At 39.9% G+C, this 14,674-nt stretch overlaps 1 protein-coding gene across 3 annotated transcripts in view; it reads left to right on the top strand.

Moving 5' to 3' along the window:
* Positions 1–14,674, top strand: part of prdm5 (PR/SET domain 5) — a 304,708-nt gene that overhangs the window by 17,361 nt on the left and 272,673 nt on the right. For all 3 annotated transcript variants that reach the window (XR_004412498.1, XM_033023632.1, XM_033023623.1), the window contains exon 2: positions 3,994–4,077. Coding sequence is in view for 2 of the 3 variants with exons in the window: in XM_033023632.1 (XP_032879523.1) it covers positions 3,994–4,077 (84 nt within the window). In the remaining variant the exon portion in view is untranslated. The remainder of the gene's footprint in view (positions 1–3,993; positions 4,078–14,674) is intronic.

Here is a 14,674-nt window from a genome sequence, read left to right as displayed (position 1 = left end):
GGACAGAAGACGAACCAAAGCTGCAAAAAAGCTGGCGGGGGAGAGCCGTGCAGGAACGGGCAGCCAGCGGCGGCAGACGGCAGGGCTGTCTCCATTGTCGGGAGCACCTGTGCCAGAGCTAGCCTCACCACCGGCGGGTGGAAAGGCTAAACGTAAAACCGACAGTGCCGTTCTTTCGGACGACTCGGATTTCGAACAGCCCCACGCCACCTACGCTCAGGGGCCTGTGGGGCTGAAGGAATTGGAGGAGCAGCAAGCGACCAGTGACCGAGATCACTGGAACGCGTTTGAGCTGCGGGACCAGCGACCGCGAGCGGTCAGCGCTCGAAAGCTCTGTACCGCGTTGGAGCGGCAGCTGGTCCAGGACAAGCCGCAAGAGCCAGGTGCCCGAGAGCACTGGACGAAAATGGAGTGGCTGATGGAGGCAATACTCCAGAGGGGGTCTGGCTCTACTGGGCAGACATTCAGCCCCTCTGCAGTACCTTATTCAGGGCTGTATTCGGCGTCTATTGCCTCCCAGCACAGCATAGCGGGGCAGATTTGGACTGACCCTGAACAGGAATTGATGGAAAACTCAGTGCAAGGGGTGAGTGGGAGCTTACTTGAAATGGTGGCTCAGTTCGCAAAACCAGAACTCACAGGGCATAATTTACCAGCCAGGTTAGCGGCAAGTATTAATTACATGTCCCTGAACCAGCTACAGGGACAAGCCCTAATTGACACCATGGGGCGTCACTTGCAACCTGGAAAAGGTAAATCCCTTAATGTCCCAACCGGATAAAACAAGTACTTACTAAAGCAGGTATAGATACTAATTGTTTTAAATCTCACTCCACCAGGGCTGCAGCTACGTCGGCAGCATACAAGTTGGATGTTCCATTGGATCAGATCCTCAAGGCGGCAGGATGGTCATCAGAAGGAACTTTCCGTAAATTTTATAATAAACCAGTGGAGGAAACTGGAACATTTTCAAAAACTATTTAAATTCCGTAATATAATTTGTCCCCATGAATATACGGGGTTTATGATTTCTTTTGTTAACAAATTTGTTTATTGCATCTACATACCGTATGGATGTCGAATATATTTCTCCCCTATACCAAGGCAGATGTGTGTCATGGACTCGTCCACGGCAAGAATCACAGAGCTTTGAAATCTTCATGGAGTCCCTCACGTGACTCCGAAGTAAAATGGTAAGATTAAACGAGAACTTACCAGTTCGAAGTTTGATCTTTATTTTATGAGGAGTAGCGTTGAGGGAATACATGCCCTCTGCTCCCACCCTGGATCATAAACTTGACTGGTATCTTTTTCTCTAATCTTACTATGTTTAAGTCATTACAGGTATCTGTGATTCACACCGCTGCTTTGAAGAATGACGCGCATACGGACTAGCGGGTTCTTCATGTATTCCCTCAACGCTACTCCTCATAAAATAAAGATCAAACTTCGAACTGGTAAGTTCTCGTTTAATCTTACCATTTCTATTACACCTTGTGCCAAAGATTTTGGAATTCCCTCTTTGGTTTAGTTTAGAGATACAGTGTTGGAACAAGCTCTCAGTCCATTGAGTTCGTGCAAACCAACGATCACCTGTACACTCATTATAATCTACATATTAGGGACAATTTAAAGATGCCAATTAACCTATCAATCTGCATGTCTTTGAAATGTGGGAGAAAACCGGAGCATTGAGAGAAAACCCATGCGGTCACAGTGAGAATAATAAACTTTGTACAGACAGCACCCATCAGGATCGATCCCGGGCCTTTAGTGCTGTAAGGCAGCAACTCTACTGCTGTGCCACTGTGCTGCTCCTTTATGATCTTGTTCCATGTTTAGGATTGTTTTTATTTTGAGACCCCCCAATATGTTGCTTCTCCAACCTCATCTACTGTATCCGGTGGCTCCCGGTGTGGGGGTTCCCAGAGACTTTCCCCTGCAATCGCGGGAGATGCAGCATCTGTCTTTACACTTCCTCCCTCGACTTCATCCAGGGTCCCCGACAGTCCTATCAGGTGAGGCAGAGGTTTACTTGCTGCTCTTCCACATGCAAATTGGAGGAACAGTACCTCGTATTTTGCTTGGGCAGCTTACAACCAAGCGGTATAAATCTTCATTTTTCTAATTTCAAGTAATTCCTGCAAACGTCACAATTCACTTCCTCCAGAGATACTGCCTGACCCGTTGAGTTACTCTAGAATTTTGTGTCTACCTTCGGTATAAACAAGCATCTGCAGTTCCTTTGCACACAGTTGTTTTTGAATGTCTATTTTAATCTGAATAATTCACAAGTAAATGGAAAACATTTGCTATTTCTGTTGGTATTGAATTGTTTAAAAAAAAACCTTTGGCTTTAATGCAATAGCTTTATATAGGTTTTGGATATTTTGTTACATATTAATATATTACCATATACAACACTCCTGAAACCAAACACTGTGGATTTTGGTCTCTAAATATTTGAAGTTAATAAAGTGTCTCTCTTATTGGTACACTTTGGTTTAGTTTTTCTAGAATAAGTACTGTTGAATCAATGATGTTTGTAAACATTTTTAACTTTCTTGTTTATGTTACGTGTGCATTGCTTACACTATGTTGTAAATTCAAATGATTGCTTTGGCATTCTGCTGTCTGGGGGTGGAAGAAAATTACTGACACGTTTTTAAACTCTTTAATGTGTGTATGTGTGTTTACTGAGATCTGTTATCCAGTTGATGATTGTCTGCAGCATCTGTTTTCTTTTTTTGTTCAATGAACATGTTTCCAATGACACATGGGATATAGGTTGAGACATTTAACAAGCTACTTGACTTAAAGCAGGCATCTAGACCCATCTAAGTTCTCCAGAGAAGCTGCTTGACCTGCTGAGTTACTCTAGCACTTTATGTCTATTTTTGTATACCAGCATCTCCAGTTCATTATTTCTTCTTCTTCTAAGTAGGCATTGTTTGATTCTAAATAAGACATTTATTTTGGTTTATGTGTGTTGTTGAGATGGGAACTAGAACAAATCTATTATTGAATTTAAGGATTATAGCACATTTGACATCAGAATTTCCTGCTTGATTTTTAAATGAGATTAATATTTTTCATTCTGGCATTATTTTCTTAACTAGTACCCCTTCCAGAACCATGTCAAATAAGAAATAAGATTGGGGAAAGTAAGGGATTTTGGCCACTGATTCAACTATGTGTGTTATGTACCATAATAATAGGCACTGGAAATATAACTGGGATATTTAGAAAAAGGTGTAGAGTATTCTGAACTGTAAAAATAGAATACTGTGGAATACAGTTTTGCTTTCATGATGACATGTTTCTCTGCAGGCCTATTTGAGTTTTAATTTTGATTTATAATCATTACCTGTTTTAGTATTTTTTTAAAACATCTTAAAGCAAGATATAAATTAAACACCAAACTAAAAGTATTAATTCACCAGAGGTGTTTTCCCCCTCTGTAAGCCTTGCTTCATCTCCAATAATTTATTGCAGCAGATGTTTCCTATCTTCATAATTGTATTATTATTGGCTGATATCCCTCACTTACACAGGAGAAAAACTACACTTACAGCAAAAAAAATGAATGATTAATTTTTAGTGAAATATTTTCAAAGGCTTCTCCAGACAGAATAAAAGCTAAAATAATTTCTCAAACTGTGAGTAATAATCCACAGAAATTGGAAAGCTCAGTAAATCTTCATGCTGACATTTGGCACATTGCTGTTCCTTTCAATTGGAGTTGTGTCTTGTCACAAAAATATAATGACTTCCGTTTGTGAAATACTTGCAACTCATTGACTGCGGATGTTATTGTGATTTATGGTTAGTTATTAAAGATAATCAGAACAATATTATTGTAATCTGAGTATCTGTTTTACAAATTTGAAAGTAGAGTCAAATGCAGGTTGGTTTAGATCTGATTTTCCTGTCTCTAGAGATGCAATCTATCATTGTGGAGAGAAAAAAAACCTCCCTCTGTTTTGTTGGCAGGGTGAGAAGTTTGGGCCTTTTGCTGGAGAGAAAAGAATGCCTCATGAACTGGATGAAAGCATGGATTCAAGACTGATGTGGGAGGTAGTTGCTCTTATTGCTACATTCAGTTGCATGTTGTAAACCAATTAAAAGAGTTCCTCCCAGATCATATGATGTCTACAGATACTGCTCCCTTTCCAGTTCAAGTTTTATTTTCTCTTTACCGTGTGCTCTTTCCCTCCAATATGGGACATTTATATAATCTCACTTGGGAAACATTTGAAGAACACATCTGGCTCTATGTGATGATATATCAGACATGTAATCTGTATGTCCCTACTTGCAAACCTCATTGAAATGATTGTAGAAAGTGGTAACACAGTCCACCTGGGATTGAATGCTTTTTAATGGGTTTGTGTGTTTGCTGATTATTTGGGCCCCTGCGGCAATGTGTATCTTCTTTGGTGGTCTCGGGGATATAAAGAATAAAACAAAACATGGAAGGTTTTGCCCTGGACTATCTTTTTGCGTGGGGAGGATGAGATGAAGGATGAAATATTTCAAATCATCTTGTGCGTTGTGCAGACAATAAAAACAAAAATATCATGTTTCTATACACGGCTGTTCCATTATAAGAACAAAATAAATGGAAGCACAGTGAAATGAGACTGTTGTGCTTGTGTTGTGTTGTGAAATGAGAAGTGGTTCAACAACCTCCTTTTCACAATTATACCTTTTGCTGCTTTTTATCTAGTTAACAATTTTCTTCTTCCATCGAGTATAATTTAGCTGCTAATAAATGATTTTTGGACATCTTCTATTTACTTTTTTACTTGAAACAGGAAAGGCTATGAAAGCAAGTGTAGAGGCGATGGCACATGGGTAAGAATTGTAAAGTGGAGTTATCAAGTGTTACGTGAATATTTCTCATGTAACATTTCCATGTCATTAACTTAATGGACATTATTTAAACAAACACAAAAGTCACTCAAATAGCGGAGTCACAAGATACTGCAGACCTGGAGCAAAAAACAAATTGCTGGAGGAACTCAGTAGGTCAAGCACCATCTGCGGAGGCAGAGGAATAGCCAATGTTTTCGGACAAGACTCTTCATCAAGACTTTTAACATAGAGTGGAGATAGTCAGTATAAAGAAGTGAGAGAGCAGGAGCTGGTAGGTGATGGGTGGAACAAGGGGTGGGAGGGGGGGGGGGGGGGGGGGACAAAGGGCTGCAGATTCTGAAATCTGATAGCCCACCAAAATGCCTTTAAGCATTACCTTTCGTTACTTTGTTGGTGTTTAGAATGTGTTTAGATTTAGCTAGATTGGATCTGTCTGTTTTTTTTGAATGGGAAATCCCCTGGGAATTTTCCTCTTTGTATTTATCTGTTTTGGGATCATTTGTCCTGAGCATCACAGCTGGGATGAGGTATCTGAGAAAACAAAGGTGTGGGGGAGGGGGTTAGGGTTGAGGGAAGTGAAGATGTGAGAAGATGGGATCACATTGAAGCTTGTGGTAATGGTGGAGGTTGATATGTCCAATGCAGAAGCTGGTGGGGCGAAAGGTGAGGATTGAATAAACTGGACCGCTGTTCTCTCTGGAAACGGGTGGGATGAGAGCAGCCGTGCAGGAAATGGAGGATATCTTTGTGAGAGCTCCATAAACTGTTGAAGGATCCAACTCGACTTGCAACAAGGTCAGCTTTTAGGCAACAAATTGGATTAAATTTGTGATTTATATGTACTCCAATGTCAAATCCAGATAGCAAACCATAGTCAGCAGATCTCAAGCTAAATGTAGCAGATGGGTCTGTACTCTACAGCATGGCTAGAGTTATAACCATACATTCCTTATGGAGATAAATATTTGTTGTCACACCAAGTGGACCTTTCATCTTGCTGTGCATTAAAAATGGCACACACACACACACACACACACACACACACACACACACACACACACACACACACACACACACACACACACACACACACACACCTTTTGACAGCATTTTCTGCAGCTTTCCCCATATAAAACACACAATAATAATAATAATAATAAATTTTATTTATTGGGCGCCTTTCAGACATCTCAAGGACACCTTACATAGATTAACAGGAATATAAACATATAATCAGAATAAAATAAATAATAAAGACATCACAGAAACACAAATTAAAAACAGAATTCAGTCCAAAAACAAAAAATCAAAAACACAATGTGAAGAGAGGGCAGCGGCAGCTAAAGCGCGCCAGCGTCCACTCTCCCTTCATGGCAGCCATCTTGGACAAAGACTAACAGGATTACCATACAGACAAAAAATCATCCCCCCACAATGGTTACCACTGTGAGGGAAGGCACAATGTCCAGTCCCCAACCCCAAGTTCACCCCAAAGTCAGGCCTATTGAGGCCACCGCAATTGCCTCTATGGAGGCCCGATGTTCCTGGCCGTTCTCACCGGGTGGTGTTGCCCCGGCGTCGGGAGAGTCCTCTCAGCGGCTGGGCCACCTGGAACGGCCGCTTTCTAGCTGCAGACCGTGGCTTCTGAAGCCAACAAGGCCGCGCCGGTTTGGAGCTCCCAGGCTCCCGATGTTGAAATCGGCGCCACCCGCTCCGCTCCGCAGACCTGCAGCCCGGAGGTGTTGCTCTCGGCGGTCACATCTCACCGGAGCTCCAGCGTGTCGATCCAGCGCGGCGACCCAGGCAAGGCATCGCCCGCTCCGCTCCACGATAGCGCTCCAGCGCTGTGCCGCCACCAAGGCCGAGGTGCTGGGCGGTCCCCGCCAGGAAACGGGGCTCCAAGCCCGCTGGTAGGCCACAAGGACGGGTCGACGGGCAGCCCGGAGAAAAAGCTGCCTCACCGACCAGGTAGGGACCTAGAAGTAAAATTGACCCCTACTCCCCACATTAAAAAGTCCATTCTCCAAACATCACTAAACAGGACTCACTAAAAACTTTAAAAAAAAGCGAATTAAAACGGACGGCTGCTGGCTAGCAGCCGTTCCCCAAGATGGCTCCTCCTAGCTGTTCGATGGCTCCTCCTAGCTGTTCAATGTGCTGGAGTAACTCAGCAGGTCAGGCAGCATCTCTGAAGAACATGGATATGTGGTGTTTCGTTTCGGGACCCTTCTACAGTCTCCAGAAAAAGGGTGCCGTCCTGAAATGGCAGCTGTCCATGTTCTCTAGAGATGCCACCTGGTCCGCTGAGTTACACCAGCATTTTGTGACTTTGCATGGAAATATTACTGTGTGTCATTTTCCCCCAAGATTGCTGAATCAATATCTTAGAACATCTAACAGATGAAGTAGCATTATCATTTAGAATGCACTTGAAGTTCAAAATTGCACTTGATCATCCCCTTGAGGGCAACTTCAGGTAGATAACAAATGCTCTTATTTTATTCCTAAGTATATATCTTGATAACTTGGCAAGATTTCAGATTTGTGAATTTGGGTATACATTTTAGTGAAGATTTGGTTGTTTGTGGGAAATATAGATGAGAAAACAATGATCTGAAAGGATAATCTTTGAAATTAGGCAGGAATTCCATATCCGGTAGTGTTATTTTGCCTGTGATACAAAAGTAATAGATCTATCAGCTAGTAATGTTTGCAAATTGAAAATGTGCTAAAAAGATGCAATCCTGGAAATCAGCTCAAGTTTCATGCTGTGCAATGGGCGATTGATTTTCTAACATAATATTTACGCACTATACTGTAAATGCCTAATGAATCTCAAGATGTTATTTATGTGCACAAAGTTACCTACAAAATTCAAAATTTATCATGTAACCGTGGAAGATGCTTCCCGACCCGCTGTTACTCCAGCACTCTGTTTTAATTAAGATTCCAGCATCTGCAGTTCCTTGCGTCTATTGTTGTAATTATGTGTAGAATTCACAGACAGAAAGGCCAGAATGAGAGTGTGAAGGTGAATTAAAGTATTCAATATTGAATGCAGTTCACAAGATTTGAAGAAGTGTAAGTCGATTGTATTGATGTGTCAGTTGGAAAGATTGGGTTCATGCATGGTGGGAAGGGAAGAGGTGTTGCACCTCTGGCAGTTGTATGGAAAAGTGGCCGTATGCCAGGGAGTTGTAGGTGGGAACGATGGAGTTAGAAAGGGAAATGCAGAAGGATTGATGTCATTAAAATGCTGAAAGGGTAGGGCAATATTGTTATGGTGGTGGAAAATTGTTGGAACTAGCCTCTTTTTTTAGTCTGACCTGCTGGGCACGGTCCAGTAAACCAGGCTATGGAGATTTAAAACGTTAGCAATACTTTGCAAAGACAAAGGAGCTGCCTCTGAGGCTTCATCATTTCACCTTACCAGGGAAATTTGCTTTGTTTCACCCTTTGCCCTCATGCACCTTTTAGACAATAGACAATATGTGCAGGAGTAGGCAATTCGGCCCTTCGAGCCAGCACCGCCATTCAATGTGATCATGGCTGATCATCCACAATCAGTACCACGTTCCTGCCTTCTCCCCGTATCCCCCGACTCCGCTATCTTTAAGAGCCCTATCTTGCTCTCGCTTGAAAGTATCCAGAGAACCAGCCAGCACCGCCCTCTGAGGGAAAGAATTCCACAGACTCACAATTCTCCGTGTGAAAAAGTGTTTCCTCATCTCCATTCTAAATGGCTTACCCCTTATTCTTAAACTGTGGCCCCTGGTTCTGGACTCCCCCAACATCGGGAACATGTTTCCTGCCTTAAGCGTATCCAAACCCTTAATAATCTTATGTTTCAATAAGAGACCCTCTCATCCTTCAAAATTCCAGAGTATACAAGCCCAGCATATGACAGCCCAGCCATCCCGGGAATTAACCGTGAAGTTACCCTGCACTCCCTCAATAGCAAGAATGTCCTTCCTCAAATTTGGAGACCAAAACTGCACACAATATTCCAGGTGTGGTCTCACTAGGGCCCTGTACAACTGCAGAAGGACCCCTTTGCGAACAATGTTTGTCCATGCAAAGGATGTGGACTTCACCAACACCATTTATTGCCCATTACAAAATGCCCCCTGAATTAAGTGGTTTGCAAGGTCATTTCAGAGAGTAGTTAAGAGTTAGAGGAGGAAGGAAGTACAGTTGCTGGTTTACTCTGAAGATAGATACAAAATTCTGGAGTAACTCAGCAAGACAGATAGCATTTCTGGAGAGAAGGAATGGGGGACATTTGGGGTTGAGATTCCTCTTCTGACTCTGAAGGGTCTCGACCCGAAATGTCACCCACCCCTTCTCTCCAGAGATGCTGCGCGTCCTGCTGGGTTACTCCAACATTTTGTGTCTATCGCAGGAGTTAGTGGATCTGGAGACAGATGAAAACTACACAAGGAAGGGCAGCAGGGAACTAGATGGCTCTTTAATATAGGAGTTTCGTGGTCACTAAATGAAAATAGCCTTTTCGGTAATTCAGTATTACTGCATTCAGTAAAAAAGAGGTGGGGGGGGGGATGCAGTAGAGTTGCTGCCTTACAGCACCAGAGACCTGGGTTTGATACTGACTATGGGTGCGGTCTGTACAGAGTTTGGACGTTCTCCCTCTGACCACGTGTATTTTCTCCAGGTGCTCCGATTTCCCTCCATACTCCAGGCGTACAGGTTTGCAGATTAATTGGCTTTGGTAAAATTGTAAATTGCCCCTGGTGTGCAGGATAGTGCTGGTGCATGGGGTGATCACTGGTCTAAAGTAATGTGAAATATATATTACATTTGTTCTTGCTGCAAAGCGAGCATTTAGTCCCCATTCCTAATTGCTCTTCAATGGACTGGCTTGATTGTTCATTTTAAAGAGAATTTAGGCTAGACTGCACAATGATGATGTAGTTTCTTCCCCGAAGGATACTGGTGAACTGGATTTGTTTTAATGGATAACCTGGTAGTTTTATTTTACATTTCAGATTTTTCATTGAATTTTGCATTGGTTACGACTTGAACATGGACATCAGAAACAATAATCCAAGCTGCTAGATATTAATCTAGTAATTTAGTTCTAGAATTAACTAACATTAATGTTATTTTATTATCAGAATATTTTTTTTTAAATTAGAAGCATTGTACATACATCTTAATCATAATATGCAACATAATACATTTTGTGTACAACCTCTTTTTTTTCTCTTTTATAAATTTTAACCTATAATAGAAAAAAAAAGAAAAGAGAAAGAGAAGAATCTATGCAAAATTATCAGAACCTATGCAAAATTATTGGAAGACCAAAAACAAAATGTTTACATACTTTCTATCCATCCAGACTGACAGTTCTGATGAAGGGACCCAGGCTTGAATCATTAATTGTTTCTTTCCACATATACTGCTGAACTACTGAGTTTTCCCAAGATTTTTGCTATTATTTAAGTATCAACAGTTTTTGTTGTTGATGTTTTAATTAATGAGAGCTGATCGACACTGCATGTCCATTTAATTATGTAGATTGCCATGGTTTAGTGGATAATTTACCATTAGTTTAGGTTAGTTTATTGTCATGTGTATTGAGGTACAGTGAAAAGCTTTTGTTGCATGCTAACCATTGTGTGCTGGGTGAAGTTGGATATCTTTGGTGATTTTTCATGTCTTGGCTTTCATGAAGCCCATATTGACTTTGTATTTGGTTTTCTGTTCCAATTGTCACCAATCTCTCAATGCTAAATACAAATCCTGGAATAGAGTTTATTAATCATATTTATTTAAATACTAACAAAATAGTATAGTCAGTGATATCTTAGTGAATTTTCTAACTGTATTTTGCGCGAAAAGTGGAACGTCAAACCTAAAACAGTATTCTGGACTATCAAAGGGACCAAATCCAACTTTAAATTCCAAAGAGCTGATTGGTGATTTTGTAAATAGCTCATTCTAAGCTCCCCCCAGTCTAATTTCAGTCAATAAAATACTGAATCAAGCACCTGAGCAACTAAACTTTATTGGATAACACAACAACAGTTCACCTACATAATACATAACCACTGCGGGTTTGATCCTTGTATCTGCTTGGTCAAGCCCTTCTAGCCTCGTGCAAGCAGAGACACTACAAAAGGTCACGCAGCCCCAAGCGTTCTTCCAGAAGATCGACATCGGACCTCGTGGGGGCTGCCATTTATAGGTCCCCAAACCTTGAGGGGCCGACTAACATGGAGGTGGTCTCTGTACAGTCCAATAACACATATCGATTACAATGTTACATAATAGACAGTTCCCTAACCTAATGACATAGTAACTAATACATTGTCTCTGGCAAGGCTTCAAAAAGGATGCAAACATAGATGAATAATGCAACATGTGCGTTGGGATTTAGACAACCCAGACAAAGCTTAACATTTCAACAAATGAACAACTAACAAAGTAAGGCGTTGCAATATTATTTACATACATATTATATATGTATGTCTGGTTCGCATTGACCCAATTAGCTTTATACATTTTACACCTCATTGTGAGACTTCTGCAGATGTCCCATTCTTTCTCTGCAGCACTTTTCTGGGCCTTTTCAGCAGCTTGTCTCAGATCTGCAAAGGCATATTTAACTTGACCAAAATGGCCTAGCAGTACATAAGCCCTTACTCAATTTTTTTATTTTATTAGAAGTAAGTACAATCATATGGCACCAAAGTGCCTAATATATATTTTCATAATACATTTTGTGTACAGCTTCTATTTTGTTTATTATAATAAAGAAGAATAAGAATAAGAAAAATAAATTAGATAGTAAAGGATAGAAAAACGTGAGATATATAGTGTGTGAAAAAGAAGAAAAAAGAAGAATGAATGAAAAATGTTGAAAAGAAAATAGGAAAAAGAGAGTAAGAAAATAAAAAAAAAGTAAGGAGATCATTGTTTATAATCTTGACCATCCCTCTTCCAGTCCTGAAACAGTTAGCTTTTACAATTGTGTTGCACCATATGATTCCAAAAAGACGACAAATGGAGACCAACTCGTTATGAATTGGTCTGATTTATCTATTAGGAGGAATCGCATTTCCTCAAGCTGTGCGGTGTCCAACATGCTTGCGATCCACATTTTAAGCATTGGTATTGATGTATTTTCCCATAATTTAAGTATTAATTTTTTTGCTATTATTAAACCATAATTAAAAAATAAATTTTGAGATGAGTTCAATTTATTCCCATCTTCCATTACTCCAAATATAATCATTTCAATATTAGGTTCCATTCTTATCTTGAATAATTTTGTAAATATTTCAAAAATATCACTCCAAAATCTATAAAGTGTTATGCAGGAAACAAAAGAGTGTGTTATAGTTGCGTTTTGGGATAAACATTTGTCACAAATGGGGGATATATTTGGATATAATTTATTCAATCTTGTTTTTGAATAATATAATCTATGTAAAATTTTTTATTGAATTAGATTATGTCTTGCATTAATCGAACATTTATGAATATATATCAAGTACTTTTCCCATGTAATCTTCGTAATTTTTATCATTAATTCCCGTTCCCAGTCTTCTCTAAGTACCTCTGTCGATGGTAGGTCTATATTTAAAATACTATTATATAAATATGATATTAATTTTTGTGAGTCAGCTTTAATATTCATTGCTTCTTCCAATAAGTCAGGAGTTATTTTTTGATATCCTTGTATGTATTTCTTCATGAAATCGCAAATCTGAAGATATTTAAAATATTGGTTGTTTTTCAATTTTAATTTTAATTGTAATTGTTGGAATGATAATAGATTTCCCATTTCATACATATCCCCGATCCTTTTAATTCCGAAATTTTCCCATTGGTTATATGTTTTATCAATAAGAGAATTTTACTCAATTTTAATGCCAGGATTAACTTTCCTTCCTTTTATCATATATGATAAGCCATCATTTATGATAATCAATAATCAGATATACATGGGTGACTGTTACATTATCAATCTATCAACAACAACAAGATGATGATGTCTCTTCCCAGAATCTTATCAAGCTTCGCGAGTTTTCGTGGGCGTAGCTTCACAATTTCCGTCTGATGAGTCTTCACCTCCCAAGTTTTCATGGGAGCGAATCCCCTCCATCCGTGTTGTCATTCCTTCCATACTCTATCCATAGTTGAAACTAATTCCTAAGAAAACTTGGGATGAAGTAAGTTACCATTCATGCCCATACATTCATCCACTGTTCCATTACTATTCTGTCAGTCACAAGCCCTTTTTCTATTTACTATCACTACTCTAGTCCATAATATAATCTTTCCTATCCTAGGATCAACACTAATCAGCCCTCTCTGTATTCACACGATGTTCTTTAATGTATATCTGCCAATGGTTTTTCATATAAATTTCAGCTGGGTTTAGTCCAGATTTCCCTACAGGCGTGACTCTTATTCAAGACAAACCATGAGGAATGTTTCAATATAACCAAATTCAGTCTCAGCCTTCAATTTAATATTTTGAGTTTCAGGGTCCGTCTCACACTTCTCATTCCACAGCTTGTGGTCGATAACACAATTCCATTCCAATTACTGTGGAATTCCCAGCTGTTCAAATGTAATCAATCAATTTCCATATGTTGAAGATTATTATAAAACCAATTAAAATGCTGAATCTAGGGACAATTTCTTTACACCTTGATAATAGGAGCCACTTTACTATCAAGGGTTAGACAAATTTAGATTCACCGGTCAAATACATCGACTCTGACACAAGTACCCATTCCCTCAGTACTCCTTCGAATTTAATAAGACTTCTCCTCCAATAACTCTTTCTAGGCGGTTAACTTTGGTTTCTCGAAGGGAAGCTCTTATGCACATTTCCTCTTTCTTACTATTTTAATGCCACCTCTCATGCTCCATGGATACTCCTTCATTTTACCAGACCTTTCAAAGTTCCGTCCTTCCCTGATGTTCTTTGAATATTCCTTCCCATCTTTGGCTGCCTGCCTGGGGCTGAGACAATACAAATAACAAGTTAATAATCAGATTTTAAATACTCCTATGCCAGATACTCCTATGCCAGATCTCAATTCCAAATCTCAAGCTTTAAAGTCCTTCCAATTCATCACCATACAATTTAGAGTTCGAATTCAGAATTTTGTCCATTTATTTCTAATGACTAGAATTTAGGCGCAAAGTGGGTGTCCCCAGAACCATTGAGGGGTATTCATTTCCAAATGTAATTTGTTCTAATTGGTGCTTGCCTCAATGGTCTTCAGAGTCTGTTTGTAATTTTTAGAGAGTTTCAGATGTTGTTCTCTTCTTTTCCATTCACTGATGTCAGATGTTATGTTATGTTAAAGTTGGGCACAAGGGTAGGTATCTTCTTCTTCTTTCTCGATGTTAGTTCCAAAGGAGTAGGAATACCAAGGAGCAGCCTTCTTTGTTGGCCTTTCCCAGATGGTATATTAAAGGGACAGGACAGTATCAATTCTTCTTTGTTGTTGGTCTTTGTCTCTCGGTAGCTATCTGGATGGAGATAATGGCTGCACATCCAACCTGAGCTGTGTCTTCTGCCCGTTCTTAAGGGTCCACACACTCTGTTACCTCACTCCCCAGATAGTGGTATGTTGTAGGTGACACGGTCCTGGCGGCACAACAACTTTGCACCAAGTTATTAAACAGGTTTACAAAGGCTCCTATCCCTACTCCTTCACAATAAATTCATTTCTTCTTTCCGTAGTGGGATACATGCCTTAAAATCTTCCTCTTCCTTTGATGTTACTTCCAGTTCTTGAGTTATTTTTAC

This window comes from Amblyraja radiata, chromosome 1 (genome assembly GCF_010909765.2).
Source record: "Amblyraja radiata isolate CabotCenter1 chromosome 1, sAmbRad1.1.pri, whole genome shotgun sequence".
In the NCBI taxonomy this organism is placed as follows: Eukaryota; Metazoa; Chordata; class Chondrichthyes; order Rajiformes; family Rajidae; genus Amblyraja; species Amblyraja radiata.
Note: the sequence above shows the minus strand (reverse complement) of the source record. Positions and strands in the feature narration are given on the sequence as shown.